We start from the raw sequence: 19,199 nt of genomic DNA on the forward strand, positions 1-19,199 counted from the left end.
TCAAACTCTATTGGAGACTAAAGATAACTAAAACCTTATTTTTAAATGAGTAAAGTGTTGCCCGTGAAGAAAAGCAATCGGTTATTATCTCCCCACCCAAAGATAATCACTGCTACAATTTTAATCTATCCTTCCTATTGTTGAAGTGTTGTGGGCTCTTTATATTGTCCTTAGTCAAAGGGTAATGTTTCCACAGCACTTTACATTTCAAAGTCCTTCTCACGTTCACTATTTTATTTCCCCCCATATCTCTATGAAGTAAAAGAAACAATAGGATCAGACATATCTCCAGGTGTAGAAACACAAATACAGATGAATGATGTTATGAAGGTCTTAAAACCACTTAGAAAGTCAAAGCCAGATGATTTAGCTCTGAATCCAGGCCAATTCCCAGTCTTTCCCTGAGCATGGAGGTAAGTGAGACAGAAGAATCTGCTAAATGATGCCCTTTAATAACCTGTCTCTGGGCAATCTTTAATATTAAACCTCATCCCACCTATTGTCCTAGCTCCTGTGCATTGCTTGTACTTAGGACCACATTAAATTCCACAGTTTTGGCCCTGGCCCGCTGGCTCAGTGGATAGAGCATCAGCCTGCTGTGCAGACATCTCGGGTTTGATTACCGGTCAGGGTACACAGGAGAAGAGACATCTGTTTCTTCTCCCCCTCTTTCCCCTTTCTTTCTCTCTTTCCCTTCTGCAGCCAGTGGCTTGATTGATTCCAGTGTGGGCCCTGAGCAGAAGATAGCTCAGTTGGTCTGAGTGTCAGCTTCAGGTGCTAAAAATAGCTTGGTTGATTTGAGCATCGGCTCCAGTCAGGGGTTGCTGAGTGGATTCTGGTCTCAATTATCTCCCATTTAATTTCACTTTTAAAAATTCCAGAGTTTGTTTTCTCTGGCCTCCATCTCCCTTTATCCTGAAGGAAAGCTGTGCAGTGTAAAGGGCAGAAGCTTTGGATTCCTGCTAATGTGGATTACAATCTAGTTTGAAGACTCTGTGACACCTGCCGCAGTACCTACCAGCATCTGTACCCCCATCATCTAATTTGAAAAATGGAGGCTATGATACCTATTTTGGAGGGTTTTACGCGTTTAAAGTGTGATCATATTTGTAAAGCACCCAGTATAGTGTCTGGCACATAGACATTCAATATTGTTGGCTTTTTTTGCATAAGACACTTTATCCTTTACAAGCTGTTCTGTTACCTCATTTGATATAGGGGAGCAATATTGGTTTCATTGTACAGAGGATCTATACAAAAGCTTAAGATTATTTCTCCAGATCACGTATAAGGTAAGTAAAGATGGGATTGGACTGTAAGTCTCCTAATATTTATTGCAGGCACACATTTCTTATATCCTGTGTCATGTTCTCTTAGCAGGACCGATTTCAGCCAGTTACAGTGGGATGGTTCCTGCCCAGAGAGAATGTTTCACTTCAAGTATCTGCTTTCCCCTGACTGTCTATATTCTTTTCTGCCTCAAGGTTCTTTCTAAAGCCCCCAGGAGTTTCCAGGCAGGAGAATTCTAGAAGGGTAGGACCAGTAAGCTCCTAAAAGTACGCCTCAACAAAGGGGAGAGGGCAGCAGTGGATAAACCCCCTGCCTCGCTTCCTCTGAGCAGAGAACCTTGAAGTGCACTGTTTGATCTGCCATTGCCCACAGTAGAACCATTTCAATAATACACACCCTATTTTGGCTTTTCCTCCTCTATGATACTCTCTTCCATGCCCTTAATCTGGTTTCCTGGGACCATTTCCCAAATAAACTGCCTACACTTAAATCCTCATCTCAGACTACATCTTGGGGACTAAAGGTTTGGGAAGGGGTGTATTGTGTCCATTCTTTTGCTTTTCTTTGTTTTCATTTCCATTTGCACTGCCTTTCTCTCTGTTTCTCTCTCCACAGGTCACCAAGATGCTGGCAGTGGTTGTAATTCTGTTTGCCCTTCTATGGATGCCCTACCGGACTCTTGTGGTTGTCAATTCATTTCTCTCCAGTCCTTTCCAAGAAAATTGGTTCTTGCTCTTCTGCAGAATTTGCATTTATCTCAACAGTGCCATCAACCCAGTGATTTACAACCTCATGTCCCAGAAATTCCGAGCAGCCTTCAGAAAACTCTGCAACTGTAAGCAGAAGCCAGTGGAGAAACCCGCTAACTACAGTGTGGCCCTCAATTACAGTGTCATTAAGGAGTCAGATCACTTCAGCGCAGAGCAAGATGGCATCACTGTCACTGATACTTATTTGTCGGCCACGAAAATGTCTTTTGATGACACCTGCTTGGCTTCTGAAATAACCTTCAGCCAAGCTGATTCATGAGTTAGAAGGAACTGGACCACAAAATAAACCTGTGTAGTTATCAACCCAGGAGAGGAAAAGGCCAGTACTCCTATACAAAGACAGAGCAGATCAAGTCTTTCCCAGGACTCTCACAAAGCCAGGCCCAACAGGCCATAACCCACAGAGGGACTCATGCTTTCCTTCTAGAATCACAAAACTAATATCACAGAAAATGGAGAGATCTGTGAAGTAGCCAAAGGGTGGGACTTGAGAGTGGAGCCCTTTCCATTTAATTTGAGAATTTCATTTTATTTTGGAGGGGCTACATAGTTTAGATAAAATCTAGACATTAGTTTACATTATTTATAATATGGTAACTCTATTAAATGTGATTTCTCAACTGCCCCCCCCAAGTTATTTATATGTGTATTTGATAATTTTGCAACATGCAAATGTTTGCATTTAGCATTTCAACAAAGTACAGTGGTATAGCATGAATACCTGAGATTACAGTAAAAAACAGAAAAACATATTTTACTTATTAAGTAAAAATGAGATTTCAGACAAATGTATTCACTATACTAAAACAAACACAAAAGCAAATGTCATAATGGTTTTAAAATTTTAAGATGATTTTTATATCTTACAAAACAGTTACCATTCTAACTTTAATGGAAAATAAACCACAAAATTGCCAAAATTACAAAGCATGAGAAAATGTAGATTTAATTTTTAGACAAATCCAGCTCTTATCAACTGTTCCAGCCTCCTAAATGACGGATGATATGAAAGTTATTCAGGCTAAATCAGTGTGAGCTGCAAACTCACACTATTCATATTGAAAAATATAGCCGAGACAATAGCAAGTATTCAAAATAAAGTTTTATTTTTCTCTAAAAGTTTTAAGAGAGAAAAACCTTTTAGAGCAAGCATGCTTGTGTATAAACTACTGAGCCATGTCAAATGAATAAATCCTTCTAACTGAATCTAGCTTAAAATTCAGGAACCTTCTCGAAAGCTTGCTTGCTAGTCTAAGTCAGTCGAAGCCTGATCATTATACTTCCAGATGAAGACTCCCCTCTGAGCAGTGTGTAGCCTACAGATTTTAACTCACCTATGATTGTCCTTTCTCCTGTTTGCCTGCTGTTTGTAGGTTCTTTATTTTTTTTCCCAAATGCTAGCGATATTTTATTTACAGTTTAAATCAAAGCAGTGCAAAATTCTGTTGGCTTTATTTTCAATAGAGCTAACAACTCACAATCAATATTGCTTTATAGTTATGACTTAGACCTGCTATTTCTGTTCCAGTGATTATTAGAGGGGTATGAATGTGAATTTGTCCAGGACATAGTGTCTGGTCTTACTTTAATCCCTTTCAAATAACTCACCTACTGAGACTTGGCCAATCAGCATCTCTGAGGGTATAAATTGCTCTTGGTGATGTTTCAGTAATAATAGCTGATTCTTAATGGCAGGGTCAGTAAGTACTGGGTACCTTTAAGTGTTCCATAGGTTGGAATTTTCCCTCTCTAGCCTGTATCCTTTTCTGTGCATTTTTTTCTAGAACCAAATTGCTAATGCTACTTATCCCACCTTCTTAGTAAAGAATACATTGTTCTGTTTTGAAAACTTCAGTTTTGGCCCTGGCCGGTTGGCTCAGTGGTAGAGCGTCAGCCTGGCGTGCGGGAGTCCCGGGTTCGATTCCCGGCCAGGGCACACAGGAGAAGCACCCATCTGCTTCTCCACCCCTTCCCCCTCCTTCCTCTCTGTCTCTCTCTTCCCCTCCTGCAGCCAAGGCTCCACTGGAGCAAAGATGGCCCGGGCGCTGAGGATGGCTCTGTGGCCTCTGCCTCAGGCGCTAGAATGGCTCTGGATGCAATGGAGCGACGCCCCAGAGGGGCAAAGCATCGCCCCCTGGTGGGCATGCCGGGTGGATCTCGGTTGGGCGCATGCGGGAGTCTGTCTGACTGCCTCCCTGTTTCCAGCTTCGAAAAGAAGCAGGAAAAAAAAAAAAGTAAAATAAAACTTCAGTTTTAAAATGCTGTTTCATAGAGACTTGGCCATCAAGAACCTCATTTCAGAATATACTTTTGTAAAAACTGGCCTCATCTACTTCAGAAAGACATTCTTATCCTGTCACTGTCAGGGAACAAATGCAAGCAAATATTTACATAAATACCCTAAAAGTCTACCTGCATGACCTTAAGAAATCTATTTTAACTGACTTGCATCCTGGATTAAATGTTCATCTTGACATCACATAGACAGAGCAACAGAGTCACCCAACCACAAACCACACAAGCACATATGCAGATGCATACAAACAAACACACATGTAAATAAATTGCTTAACAAAGGTAACAAAGGGGATTGAAATAGATTAGATTTTTTTCATTAGGGAAAGAAACTAGTATCATGTCTCAGACATGCTGGTAGGTCCTTAGCCAACATTATCTTCATCACAATCTCATTAACAGGCTTAATATCTTTGATAATAAGACCAGGGATGAGGGATCAATAAAGCTTCCCTAAATGGTATAAAGACTGAGGAGAGAAAATATCTTTCTTTTTTTTTTTTTTTAAGCTAGCATGCTAATTAAAATTCTTATGGCCTGGTGGCCTAAATAATATCTGTGTATATACTTTACAGGGTTGCAATATCAGATGTTGAAAAAAATAATCATTTTCTTACATGTTATGCACAGGATACAATATACCTTTACCACCTCTTGAATTTTAATATATGAGCCCAGTTTTTCCATTTTAGTGTTTAAAAAGGTATTTGCTAATAATGTGTTAGTTTTAGACCACATGGGAAATTCAAAAGAATGCAATTCAGTGTTTCAACTCTAAAGCAAATGCCATAACAAAATTAAATGCTTTCATGTAATAGCCAATAGATATTTGGGTTTACACAGAAGAGAGATAACTTCCTAAGGTATTCTCTCTCATGCTATATTAAATCCTAAAGTATTTCCACAAAGAATCAAAACTTAATATACTATAAAATGAAAAATAAAGAACTAGATTAAAAATTGCTTCTGGAGTGAAGTAATATCATTAAGGACCTCCCTTAATATAGGTCCTTGAATTGTCTTATTACTTCTAATTTCATTAATTGCTGAGTATCTTGATTAGATCTTGCACCTGAGGTAATTAGGTAAAGGTTGCCAAATAAACGAATAGAGCAAGTAAACATAAATTCCCTCCTAAGACTTCATCATCAATATTGTTAGTGTATTTCTAGAGCTTCGCCCCGAACAACTATTCTAAGTGCTGGAAAGAAACAGGAAAAGCCCAAACTAGATTCAATCTTAAACAAGCTAAAACGCACAGAACAATACAACTTGCCAATATTCAAAACAAATAGATGATTTGAGCCAGTTGGTAAAGTCAAAGGAAAACTACAGCCACAGAACTTACTGGCTACTTAAATGGATACCCTGCTTAATTTTCAGAATGTGTTGGGATAATAAGAGAAGCTCTCAATGAAGCCAAGTCCACACAGATTTAGACTATTTTTTAAGAATAAGAGATCCATCATTCCCAACTATGTTAAATCTGTCAACATGACAGAAGAGAGAAAATGCTAACTTCTTGGAGGAAAAGGAACTTTTAAATAGTTTACCAGGACTCTGAGAAGTCTAACAATATTATCTTCAATGTTAAGGAATGAAGTAAAACTAGAGTAAGGAAACCAGATGTGAATGAAACAGTATTCAAAACAACTAGTCAAAGAGACATGGACAAGAGTGTGGTGGTTACCAGGGGTGGGGGGAGGGAGGACAGGGGGAGAGTTAGGGGGAGGGGGAGGGGCACAGAGAACTAGATAGAGGATGGCGAAGGACAATCTGACTTTGGGCGAGGGGTATGCAACATAATCTAATGACAAAATAACCTAGACATGTTTTCTTTGAATATATGTACCCTGATTTATTAATGTCATCCCATTACCATTAATAAAAATTCATTTAAAAAAAAAAAAAAAAACTAGTCAGTCTCAGGTTCCAAGAAAAGATTTTTTTCAAATGTTTCAAATCATTTGTTCCCCTTGGAAGAAGGAGAGAATGAAAATTTTGAGCAATTTATTTTTCACTTATGTTCATTTGGCTACTGTAAGTATCCACTGAAACCAAGATTTGACTGAGCAAATATGTTCTCAGAGCAATACACATAAGATGTCTTACAGAGCTCTGCAGCAGATAAACATATTTTTCTCTCTGTCTCCTCTTCCCTTGTCAATTTTCTATCCCACCATAAACATGCTTTTGCTCAGAGCAGGCAGCTTCCTCTGACTTTATATAAGACTAAACCTGGGCATGAATATCTTAAGGAAAAGCATAAATACTCTTTCAACTGTATTCATTTATAACAAAATATTTGTTGTTCTGAACACCTTCTAGTTTTCACAAAATCGTGTTTAAATTATGGAAAAAATGATGCTTCTCAAATAGCAATTTATGTCCCTGTTTTTCTGATGCAAGTTATGTGTAGAGTGAAGCTAGCTGCTCAGTAGGCTTTCTCCTTTCTCTGTGGTACGTCAGGGGTTTGAGTGAGAAACCAATAAATAGCACTCAATGCGTGAAAAATCACTGCACTAAACAAGGCTTTTCCCATTCTTGAGGAGCTCACAGACCAAGCAAAAGCAAAACAAGACCAATGTGGTATCATTTTAAGGTAATAGTTTGGCAGTATTTAAAATATGAATTAGAGATGTCATGTTTTAAAGAAGCAACTGTTAAAAGTCCATTAAGAAATGCCGTAAGATGACTTTTAATATAAAGATCGTTTCAGTATAGTTATTCTATTTAATGAACTATAATTAGATATATTGATTTATTTAATTCTTAATTTCATTAACTACACAGGGGGGAAAAGGTCAGATAACATCCTGTAATACTTTTGTTACTATGTTTGTTCTATAAAGTATAATCTCAAATCACTCAGCAGAAAACCTCATTTACAAGAGTTGCACAATGGGGAACAGTTTTGTTACCAAGATGGTTAGCAACAAATGGACCATGGAAACTTGTTCTATATGGTTCTAATTTTGATATTCAAATAATCTCTTTTGGAAAGACTGGCTATGAATGTTCGCACACAATGGTGTTAGGGTTGTTTACATTCTTCTACACCAAGCACATTCACGGCAAATCCAAGCTGAGATGATTGATTTATGTTGTAGAAATTACATCTAGAAAACCAAGGACCTGGATGAAATAGTACAACTGGGAAAGCACATTGTCAGATCTGTCAAGTCCGGTCCAGCAAAAATAACCAAAGACAGTTTTATGGCCAATAAACGACAAATCCACACAATGCCTGCCTGTTATGTCCTCACAGAGGAGCATCTGGGTCAAGTCCATACTACAATCTCTCAGCTACAATAAGGGAGATAAAAGTACTTTGAAAATTACAAAACTTAAAAGGATGGGCTGAGGAGATGGAGTTGGCCCAGAGCTTCCACAACTTATTTGAGCCCTGAAGCAACAACAGCTCTAAGTGACTATTTTGTTCCTCACAGAATAATAGACTCATTTTTACACATGTGGTCCAAAAAAGAAAAACAAACCCAACATGGTAGTAGAATGAGACGCCACCTAACTGGAGGTCTGAATTCAGAGGGCAGTAAGAACAGCCTCTGTATTCCTGAAATGGCACAAATGCCTCAGTAAGGAGGCCAAATGTTTACTACCTAGCCAGGATTGATAAATCTGGGAGCTTATCTTAAAAGGCACTTTATTTGACCTTGCCCCAAGAGATTTTCATTTTTGGGTGATTTTAATTCTTGTGGTCTGACTATACCTTGAGAACCACCAAGTCCTGGATCCCCATACAGAGGCTTCAAGGCTATTAATTATCACATAATTCTTAATAAACAAACTCCATGGAAAAATCCTTTAGGGTAAGTCTATTTCATCTTTATAATTCACAAATTATCTAAACTTGAAAAAATCAATGAATTCCAAACTGAGGAATACATTTTGAAATCTGCTGATGCCCGAATTTGCCTATTGATCTATCTGCACAATCAGATAACGAGTTCTACTATTCTCTTATTTTTTTTAAGCAATTCTCTCAGCTCTGTGTCAGACGCTGCGTTAGGTGTGCTAGGTCATGCTCAGAATGATCCTTTACTTATGCATAATGCTTGATCATTTCCGGTGCCCTTTTCAAAAAGTCCTAATTTAAAAATCACCTAATTTAATAATGAGAAATAAAAACAACTAACACATTGTCTCTGCCTTCAAGAAGATTACAGTTTAATGACAACATTTTAACCCACAAACATAAGAAATAAAAAATACCTAATTGGAAGAAAAATTTGGTGTTTTTAGAACTATAAACAGATGAACTCTACAAAGGAAAACAGGTGTCAACGGGACCTGGAGTCACTAAAGAAGACTTGGTAGAGGTGACAAGACTTCTTTCAAAGATATATTTCATTTAGAAAGTTAAAGGAGAGATCATCCACGTGGGAGACATAAATTTGAGTGAGGGCAGGGAGATACAAATAAACCCTGGAGCAAGGCTCTTGGCACAAAGGGTACGTGTCCAAGGCGAGTCTGTTTTGTGAAGGAGTGGCTTAGGAAGGCAGCTCCTTCAACATCACCACCACCAATAAAGCCCCAAGTAAAAGACAAGTGAAAGAAGTCAAGGACCTACAGGACCTACCTGTACTTACATTGGGTGAGGAAATATTTGCTAGAATATAGAGTTACAAAGCATATAGATCAGCTATGTTAATTTTCTATACTTTGTGAATTTCATTATTATCTATAGAAAATAGAGTACACTATTTGTTGTATGTATTTTAATTCTAAAAGTATTATTATAGTCTCAATTTTCCAAGTGCAAAACATATATATATATATGTAAAATGTATATAGACACGCATATCTTTGTTTCTATGTTATATTACTATATATTTAAAAGAATTTATACCTGTGTATCTTATCCAGGTTTCCTTAACAACTACTGGTTTATTCAATTATGCTAAATACAGAAATCAGAGCTAGCTCAGAGACCTTGGCTTTTTGTGAACTTAAGCTTTAAGTTTAACTACGAAATTGAAAAGCATGTAGTGGTTAGCTTCAGATTGCTTGTGACAACATCGTGGATTTGCATGTTGCTCCTAATGTGCTTCTGAATGTGCTGGCTTCCTTCTATCAGTTTTAGGAAGAGTTACGCTGACTCACTTCATCACTGGGGAATTAGTCATTGTGTTCTTGTGAGGCAAAGATTATTCTTAAAGAAAGTACAGTATTATGTGCTTTGCTGTGGGAAACTGTGTGTCTTTCTCAATATGTGTATTGTGAGCAATAAAGCATCAAATTAAAAGAACTGGCTCTGTAGCTTTGTTTTCTTCCAAATTATTTCATTTTTGGTGTAACCTATCCCTAAACTACTTGCCTTGAAGAACTTTATTTGAATCCAGTGGTATCCAACATGTCTCACTGTGGTGTTTTTAGATGATTATAAGTAACACAGAGATAAACATTTTCCATTTTAATAATAAACTTAATTTATATTGGAGCAAATATGACTAGCTCATCGAATTCATAACGGCAGTGATATTAATGAGTCCATTAAATGTTGACGTTAGATAAGATGAAAGTCACAAGGGTACAATAAGTGGCTAGAGTTTGGGGAAACACAAGTAATTGTTACAAATGTCTCTGTCTCTTTTTGTACAAAAGCAAAGTAAACTCAAGTACTTGTATGTTGTTATAAATCAGATTCCTCCCTTACCTTTGTAATTCCACAAAATCTCAAATTTACCTAGAATAGGCAGGCCAAAAGTACACAGGCTCTAAAATTCAATTCTGTGTAGAAGTGGGTTTGGCTGCTCTAGGAAACAGACTCCATTTGATAAAGTTCATTCTGCCACATAAAAGGAAATGCTTGCTTAAGTAAATCTCAAGCTTTACTTGAATGACCTCATCTTTTCACACTTGAAGAACATAGAAAAAATAAAATTTTTAAAAATCATTTAAAGTAATATATTCAGTGAACAAGAGAGGATTCTAAGAATCTCTATTCAAGGATAAAACCATTTTGCCACCATTAACACCACCTACCATTCAGAACATGTGTTCTTATATTATGATTACAGGTAGCACCATCAGCTATATAAATTCTCCTCAATTTCCCCAAGTGATTGATTGATTTAGTAGAATTTTACCAACTAGCTTATTTCTCTTTGCTAGATACTCTGAAAATGCTATAAAATTCAATGAAGATAGATTTTTGCTCACCGTGATCAGTAAAATGCAGCAACTAGCTCACTACCTGGCACATAATGTACCCTCCAAAAATATCTGTTAATGGATGTAAATGAATGTAGTGATCAAAGAATTAAATTTAATGAAGAGAAAGCATACTATACAACATAAAATAATGATTAAAAGTGTAGATTGCATGTAGATACTAAAAGCCTTAGACCTCATCAAACTCAAGCACTACCCACTTGTTCTTGTTAACCTTAAGATATGATCAGCTTCATGATTCAATACTGTTTCCACTGACATGAAAATCCACTAAATGTGCTCACCCCAATCCACTCCACAAACCTGCCAGTTCTGCTGATAGATTTTATAATTGGTGAGATACTGTAGATAATTCTATTCAAATAAGCCAGTGGTAGCATCCGCTTGTGCCACATTTCCTCTTTGGCTCCCAGGATTTCAGCACAGCAGTGATGGACAGTTCCTCACATATGGCCACTCTCCTGTCTCCAGCAAAACAAGGTAAATCTCAACTTTTCTGCCTCACAGCTTTCTCCAAAGCTGTGCAAAGCCACTCAGCTTGAGCACAGGTAGCCAAGGAGTTCCATGCCCCTGGGGACAACAGTACAACAGTGTGGGATGAAAACCTCCAGCTTCTCAGCCTCTGGGGGAGTATTTCCGAGGCATTTTCAAAATGGTTCTTTACAGGATCTTCAACATGACTGAGCCGCTGTTCTCCATACTAGTAACCCTCTCAAAAACACATATTTCATTAACTCTTTCCTTTCTCTCTCTTTTTTTTTTTACAGGGACAGAGAGAGAGTCAGAGAGAGGGATAGACAGATAGGAACGAAGAGAGATAAGAAGCATCAATCATCAGTTTTTTGTTGTGACACCTCAGTTGTTCATTGATTGCTTTCTCATATGTGCCTTGACCGCGGGCCTTCAGCAGACTGAGTAACCCTTTGCTCGAGCCAGCGACCTTGGGTCCAAGCTGGTGAGCTTTTTGCTCAAGCCAGATGAGCCCGCACTCAAGCCGGCGGGTCTTGAACCTGGGTCCTTGGCATCCCAGTCTGACTCTATCCACTGTGCCACCACCTGGTCAGCCTTTCTTGTCTCACTGTCCAACTTCCTCACTTCTGCTTTCTGAAGTCACCTCCAAAATGTAACATTTGCATCAAATCCTTACTTTGTAGTACCCTGCTCTGGGGTACCAACAGTGCTACAATTTTTAAGTGTATTTCTAATGACTAGTATGTCAGAAATGTCATCATCAGAAAGTGACACTGACTAGAACTTACTGTATTTCCAATCAGAGATTACTGTCTAAAATCCCAGAGGGCTGACATTGCATATGTATATCATTTTTATACTTCTAATATAGTACCTATTCTATTAATCAAATAAAGTTGCTTATCTACTCTATGGAATTGTGAAGAATCCTGTCATTTCAATCCATCTTTGTCCTTTTCATTCTCTTTTATGAAGTTTAGAAGTATTTGACTCAACATATACTCATTGCATCTGTAAAATAGAAATAGAAACTTCTAATCATGTATGAAATATGAGGATTAAATTAAATTACACATAAAATTAGTTATAAGATAAGGGCCCATGGAATGCATTCAATATTTTTAATAGTTATCAAACAAACTTAAAAAAAGGGATTTCAGCCATATTAGTCACAAATATTAATTGAGAAATGTAGTGTAAGAGTCACTTTCCTAGGTTTCTGTAATAAGAAAAAGAAGATGAGAATTGTCTTCAATAACCTTACAATCTAGCTGAAGAGACCAATGCAAGCATTTAAAATTTAGGTAACTGTATAAAATTTAACTAACGATACAAGATGCCAATTGAAGGGGAAAAGTTCCTAATTATTTTGTATTTAATTTATTGGTGTGGCATTGGTTAATAAAGTTATATAGTTTTCAGGTGTACAAGTCTGTATGTTGTATTGTGTGCTCACCACCCCAAGTCAAATCTCTTTCCATCATCATTATTCCCTTTACCCGTCTTCACCTTCTCACCTCCTTTCCCTCAGTGATCACCACACTATTGTCTATGAGATTTTGGTTTAATTAATCCCTTCACCTTTTTCAGACCCCAAACCTTGTCCTCTCTGACAGCTGTCAGTCTGTTTTCTGTATCTACGATTCCATTTTACTTTGTTTGTTAGTTTATTTTGTTTATTAGACTCCACATATGAGTGAATTTGTATAGTATTTGTCTTTTTTTTACTGGCTTATTTCATTGAGCATAATACTCTCCAGTTTGTCGCAAAAGGTAAGATTTCCTTCTTTTTTATGACCAAGTAGTATTCCATTGTGTAAATATACTACAGGTTTTTTTTTTATCCATTCATCCACTTATGGACACTTGGACTGCTTCCAAATCTTGCCTATTGTAAATAATGCTGCAATGAACATAGGAGTGCATATATTCTTTCAAACTACTGTTTCAGGTTTCTTACCATATATGCCCCTAAGTGGGATCACTGTGTCGTAAGACAGTTCCTTTTTTAATTTTTTGATGTGCCACCCCATTCTGCTGTCCACAGTGGCTTCGCCAGTCTACTTTCCCACCAATATGAAAGTTCTCTTTTCTCCACATTCTCACCCAAACATGCTGTGTGTTGTTTTATTTATGATAGTCATTCTGGCAGTTATGAGGTGATATCTCATTGTGGTTTTAATTTGCATTTCTCTGATGATTAATGATGTTGAGCATCTTTTCACATGTCTTTGGACATCTATATGTCCTCTTTAGAGAAGTGTCTAGTCAGGTCATTTGTCCATTTTATAATTGGATTATATTTTGGTGTTGAATTTTATAAGTTCTTTATAAATTTGGACATTAACCTTTTATGAGATGTATTATTGGTGAACCATAAAAATCCTAGAAGAAAACATAAGCCGTAAAATTTGGGACAGTTATCATAGCTATATTTTTTTCTGATACATCTCCTTAGGCAAAAAATAAATGAAATAAACAAATGAGCCCACATCAAACTAAAAATTTTTTTTGCACAGCCAAGGAAACCATCAATAAAATGAAAAGGCAACCCACTGAATAGGAATTCTCTAATTATTAACACAGACAATAATTGCCAAGAAAGTTCAGAAGAGAGAGAAATCACTCCAGGCTAAGCCAGCCAGGGGAGACCGTGAAGAGGCAGTCTGGTATGAGCTGAATGTTAAATAGTAGCAAGATATGAAAGAGCAGAGAAGTTACAGGACAAAGTAGACAGAAAGGGAGGCATTCAAAAAATGCCTCAGTAGGTGATAAAGGATAAGACGAGGCAGGGACAGAAGAGTATGATAAAAGCTATGAAAAATTACCTTGTTTACAACAGAATATCAAGAGCAGAATAACAATCTAAAGGCAGGCAGTGCTCATTCACAAAGGGAATTTAGTTAGGCTATGTTTTAGTTTCAAGCTAAGAACTTTTTCTGAAAATATCAGCCATGAAAATCATAGCACTGTCCCTGGCTGGATAGCTCCATTGGTTCAGAAGTGCAGAGGTCGCTGGTTCAGGAAACATATAGGAACAGAACAATCAATGTTTCTGTCTGTCTGTCCCTCTCTCTCTCTTTCTCTCTCTCTTTTTCTCTTTCTCCCTTTCTCTCTGGCAAATATCAATAAATAACTTTTTTAATTATAATGCTATTATGAACTGACTGCTTGTGTCCCCTTGCAATTCATACATTGAAATACTAACCCCATGGCATTTGTGGGTGGGGACTTTGGGAGGTGACAAGACCTTAGAGCAAAGCTCTTAAAATGAGATTAATTTCCTTAAAAACAAAACAAAAAAAACAGAAGCTCACTCACTCCTTCTGCCATGTTAGAAGAAAGCAAGAACATCACCTTCCATACACTAGTTACCAAATCTGGATCTTAGACTTCAGACTTCAAGACTGTGAGAAATAAATTTCTCTTGTTTATAAGCCACAAAGTCTATGGTATTCTGTTATAGCCACCCAAATGGGCTAAGACAAATACTAGTTTGCTTAACTTGTTTCTGGTTTAGAATAAGTAGAAAGTAATCAAAATAGCAGTACTATCTTTGAACCTGTCTCTAAATCTAAATTATTACAAAATAATGTTCACTAAAAAAATAACAAATGTTTGTCATGGAACTTGAGGGGTAAAGTAGTTTGTTATAGAATGCTTCCCTGCTAGGCCCCCAGTTTATTTTGACATTAAGATTTTTTTTAAATAGTCAAATAGAAAAATTAAGCAAACCCTCTTCCCAGAATTACAACAAAATTCATAACTTTCAAACCATCATTCAAGTGTAGCAGGGCCTTTTTTTTCCAAGAGCTTTTTGAATGGCTCTCACTTGAATCAGTTAGCTTCTTATTTTGTTATACAGCAGTATAAGCCAGAAAAGCTACAACCTCACCACAAATACATACACACACACCACAGAATTTACAGAAGTGTAAAATAACAGGGAGCCTAGTGTGACTATAAACAATTTTCTTTCTTCACTTCATCCACATAACTATTCCTAAACATAACGTATATTATGTATCTCCGGCATGACTTTGGTTATTGTTGAGTGTTATAAAATGACACTTATTGACTCCAAGGAGTTTCTAATGACTCTGCCTTTGCCAACTTATCCTCAGAGAAGCTTCACATTGATGACTGAAATAGTATTTGACTTTGACCCCAAAGTCCAGACCTTGGAGGTCACATGTCTTGTGTCTTCAGCTATTATGGCAGATGACATAGTTGTGGCAACTTCCAAGTTCTAAGGAAGATTAAATTTTGAGCTGAAAAAAAAAACCTGAAACAAAAGTGACAATAGCAACAATTAGAATATTTGTTTGTTTGTTTGTTTAGTTTCTTAGTCCTGGTAGCTGTAATTGGACAGAGGTATATAGAAATATCTTAAGACATTACCCCAACAGTCAGAGGAAGAGAAGAAAAATTATAAAAAAAAAAAAAAAAAAAAACCCACAAAAATCAATGAAAATAACTCTTCCAAGTAGCATATTCTGTATTGGATCTAATGGCAGAAAAAAGTTATCTCAAAATTTAATATTCAATATTTAATATAAAGACTATTATTTCACTCACAAAACAGTCCTTTTTCTCTGTGAAGAGTGTAATTGACCAGCAGAAGTATGTGAAACAGCTAAAAGAATCATTGCTTTTGTTTAGACACTGAATATATTCTTAACACCAAGATACGATAGATATAGAAATACTGATTTTATAGGCAAATGGTGAACTACAGCTTTTTTCAAAATGAGTATTTGCTAAGTTTCCTCACATCATGTATGTACATCATACTGTCCTCATACTTGCTGATGAAGCGATGGACATAATTAATATGGATTTCTGTCCTTTAACTTATGTTAGTTACATATGTTTGGGATTTTTATAAAATTAATAGTGCCGTGTTTTATGACTGACATTATATAGTCAAATAGAGTGACACTTAGAAGACACAGAGAAATTGGGATCCGGCTCCAAAACCACTGCCTCTGTGACGCAAGCACTGAGGAAGGAATTGGCACGAGGGCCCGTTTTCCTACAGACACAGAGATGGCGACCAGTCCGTCTGGGGAAACGGCATCCACATAATTCAAGCAGCAGATGCGTAGTGACCATCTACAGTGTACCAACAATAACTAGTAGAATAAAAAATATAATACTTATATTAGATAATAGGAAGTCCAATGTAGAGTTGTTTGTTGATTTAAAAGGCAATTAGAGCACCTGAAAGAATTTAGTAATGTTCAGAGATCTAGGTAGGCAGACATCAACATAAACAATCAGTCACACTAAATTTTGGGTGATCTTGATGCTGTGCATAGCAGTAATAGGTATATGCTTACATAGAGACAACTGAGGTCACAACTTATTTGGGAGCCCAGATTGGGACTGGGTCTTCAAGATGAGGTCAAGTGACCCCAATCCTAGAAAGGAGACTTCAGAAACTCAAACACCAGACAGACCTGACCAATGTGAGATTCTGACTTCCTCACCCACTTGCACATTGTGATTTCTATAAGGTATTTTCCCTGCCGAGGAAGAAAGGTGTAGCCACGAAGTGTGGAATAACAAAAGCTTTATTTAGTATAGCGCATCCTGGACGAGGTTCTCTGGTCCATGAAAGGGGGCCAGAGAAGTCGTGTGGATTCTTGGGGTGGGGGGAGTAATTTATAGGGTCGGTAGGATGATGGTGAGTTGATATGATGTGGTGAAATTTCATTGGCTGACAGATGGTCATTCTTTTCCAAAGTGTTTCTGGGAAGTTTCTTTTGGCGGGCATGGGTGTGGGCGGTTCCAGCCAAAGTCCCAGATCTGGTTCTTCACATGACCTTCCCCCGTTGCCAACCGACCTCACATTCCGACTTTTTACGTTAGATAGGGGCACCACTATTTGTCTGGCTACTTCAAGCTGGTTAGGTGCATCATGGGTAAGGGAGGTCAGAAGGTGGTGGCTCTGAAGGGACTTGCGTATATGGGTATAGGAGCATCTGTTTGACCGTGATTCGAGAAACCTCTCAGATGCGGCCTCTGGATGCAGGTTCCTGGTAGAAGGGACAGGAGAAATAGGAGGATCTGCAGGGTCTAACCTTTTGGTGAGCAGGAGACAGGTAGGGCCCAGTGGTTCCAACTGCCAGCAGTCTCACTACCTGCAGTATTACCCTGGGCTTGGTGAGGGTGATGGGGGTCTTCGAGTCTGGGTTACGTCAGTTGTCCATGAAACCTAGGAGTTCGATCGATGGGCCCACCTGGCTGGCTTGGCCTCCTATTTGGGTGGCTTGTCCTCCACGTAGAGGCACTAAGGAAGAGCCTATTGTCCAAATGGGGCAATCACTCCACCAGTGACTGGGCTGCTTGCAGTTAGGGCATGGCTTAGTGGGCAGCCTTGGGCAGGGGTACTGCCAGGACCAGTGACCCTCTTTGCCATATTTAAAGCAAGCTCCTGGTGGGGTTTCTCTTTGCGGTCCAGACTTGGGTTAGGCACTTTTTATGCCTTGACCCTATTGCTCTGCCGGCCTCACAGCTGCCACAAGAGCCTGGGTTTGGAGTATCACCTTCTGCTACATTCGGGTCCGGCAAGCAGCCTCAGCCTTTTTCTACTAGCTGCAACCATTAAAAACTTTAAATGCCATGTTCACAGGTCTCGAATAGGGGTTTGCGAGTTGAGAATAAGGTGGAGGGACTCCTGGAAAGCCTGGCACCCAGATCTGGCCAGAAATGCCAGAGCCAGAGGCAGGGCAGGGCCAGACCTTCCTGCAAGAAGACCGGGGTTGGGCCGTGGGGTCAGGAGCCCTGCAAACCTGCATGAGGGCCAATGGCCGGCGAAAGGTGGCCTGACAGGGGAGGGGCTTATGAACACAGTGGAGAAGGGAGGGGCCCCTGGCTGGCAGGGGAGAGGGTTTCCTGGAGGAAAGAGACTCAGGCAGAAGAGGTCTGCAGAGGGACCAGAGAGGGGTCCCGAGAGAGGGGTGCTTCCTGGGGGTCAGGCAGGAGGAAGAGAGAGTTGGGGGTTGGCAAAGGAAGAAAAATCAGGAGTGGAGGGTTTAGCTGAGGTTTCTCTAGCCAAAAAGGGCCTGTGCCGTAGAACAGGTGGCACAGAGATTAGGACGGGAGTGCAAATACTAGAAGCCCTGAATGTAGGGTATCTCCAACCATTTGCCAGTTCTTTGGCAATAGTTAAATTGGTGAGGGTGTTAAAATCGAAAGTACCTTCAGAAGGCCACCTGGTTTGATTATCTAGTGGGTATAGTGGCCCAGCCATGGTGGAGAAGAAGATCAGTTTCTTCTTCTCTAGGGAGGAAGAGATTCCAGATAAGGCACTTCAGGAGTGTTTTTGAGTCAGATTTAGATTCCTGTGCTCCCAGGGTTGCCCTCAGGCTCAGAGTGGTCAGAGATGAGAATTGGCATCCCACAACTCAAACTCTGACCACCGGACAGGTAGGTAGAGTGGGAGTGTCTGGGACATCTTCACGGGCACACATGCACTTGGAACGAATAAGAGGTCCCTGATGCAGCTGCTATTACAGACAGGGAGTCTCGGAGGAAAGAACTGAGGGGAGGCTGGAGGCAGGGGACTTACAGCACCACATGCTGAAGTGGGTGGGAGGTCGCAGGTCCTGGTTCTTCCTCGGAAGGGAAGAGGAGAGGAGCAGCCTCAGCGGGCTTCAAGTTCCTCCCGGGTTTTGGCACCAAATGGAAGGTATTTTCCCTGCTGAGGAAGAAAGAAGGGCATAGCCACGAAGTGTGGAATAGCAAAAGCTTTATTTAGTACAGCGCATCCTAGACAAGGCTTCTCTGGTCTGTGAAAAGGGGCCAGAGAAGTTGCGCAGATTCTTCCGCGGGGGGTGGTAATTGATAGGGTCGGTAGGATGGTGGTGAGTTGATATGATGTGGCAAAATTTCATTTTCTGACAGACGGCCATTCTTTTTCAAAAGGCTTCTGGGAAGTTTCTTTTGGCACACATGGGTGTGGGTGGTTCCCCCAAAGTCCCAGACCTGGTTCCTCATGTGACCTTCCCCCATTGCCAACCAATCTCACAATTACTATTCAGATAAAGAAAAATTTCAGTGTCTTTTTAGGGATAGGTTGAGGAGACACATGTGTTGTCCCAGCTGTTTCCCAGAGCAAGGCAGGTACATGTTTAAAGAACTTAATCACCAGTGTTTTAAATATTTCAAATA

General features: G+C 39.1%; 1 protein-coding gene across 1 annotated transcript in view; it reads left to right on the top strand.

The window, feature by feature from the left end:
- The window catches only part of TRHR (thyrotropin releasing hormone receptor), a 37,418-nt gene extending 34,793 nt beyond the window's left edge, over nucleotides 1-2,625 (top strand). Inside the window, exon 3 of the mRNA XM_066372492.1 lies at nucleotides 1,906-2,625. Within this exon, the coding sequence (XP_066228589.1) occupies nucleotides 1,906-2,319 (414 nt within the window). The 3' untranslated portion in view covers nucleotides 2,320-2,625. The remainder of the gene's footprint in view (nucleotides 1-1,905) is intronic.
- Nucleotides 2,626-19,199: the final 16,574 nt, after the last annotated feature.

Source organism: Saccopteryx leptura, chromosome 3 (assembly GCF_036850995.1).
Source record: "Saccopteryx leptura isolate mSacLep1 chromosome 3, mSacLep1_pri_phased_curated, whole genome shotgun sequence".
NCBI lineage: Eukaryota > Metazoa > Chordata > Mammalia > Chiroptera > Emballonuridae > Saccopteryx > Saccopteryx leptura.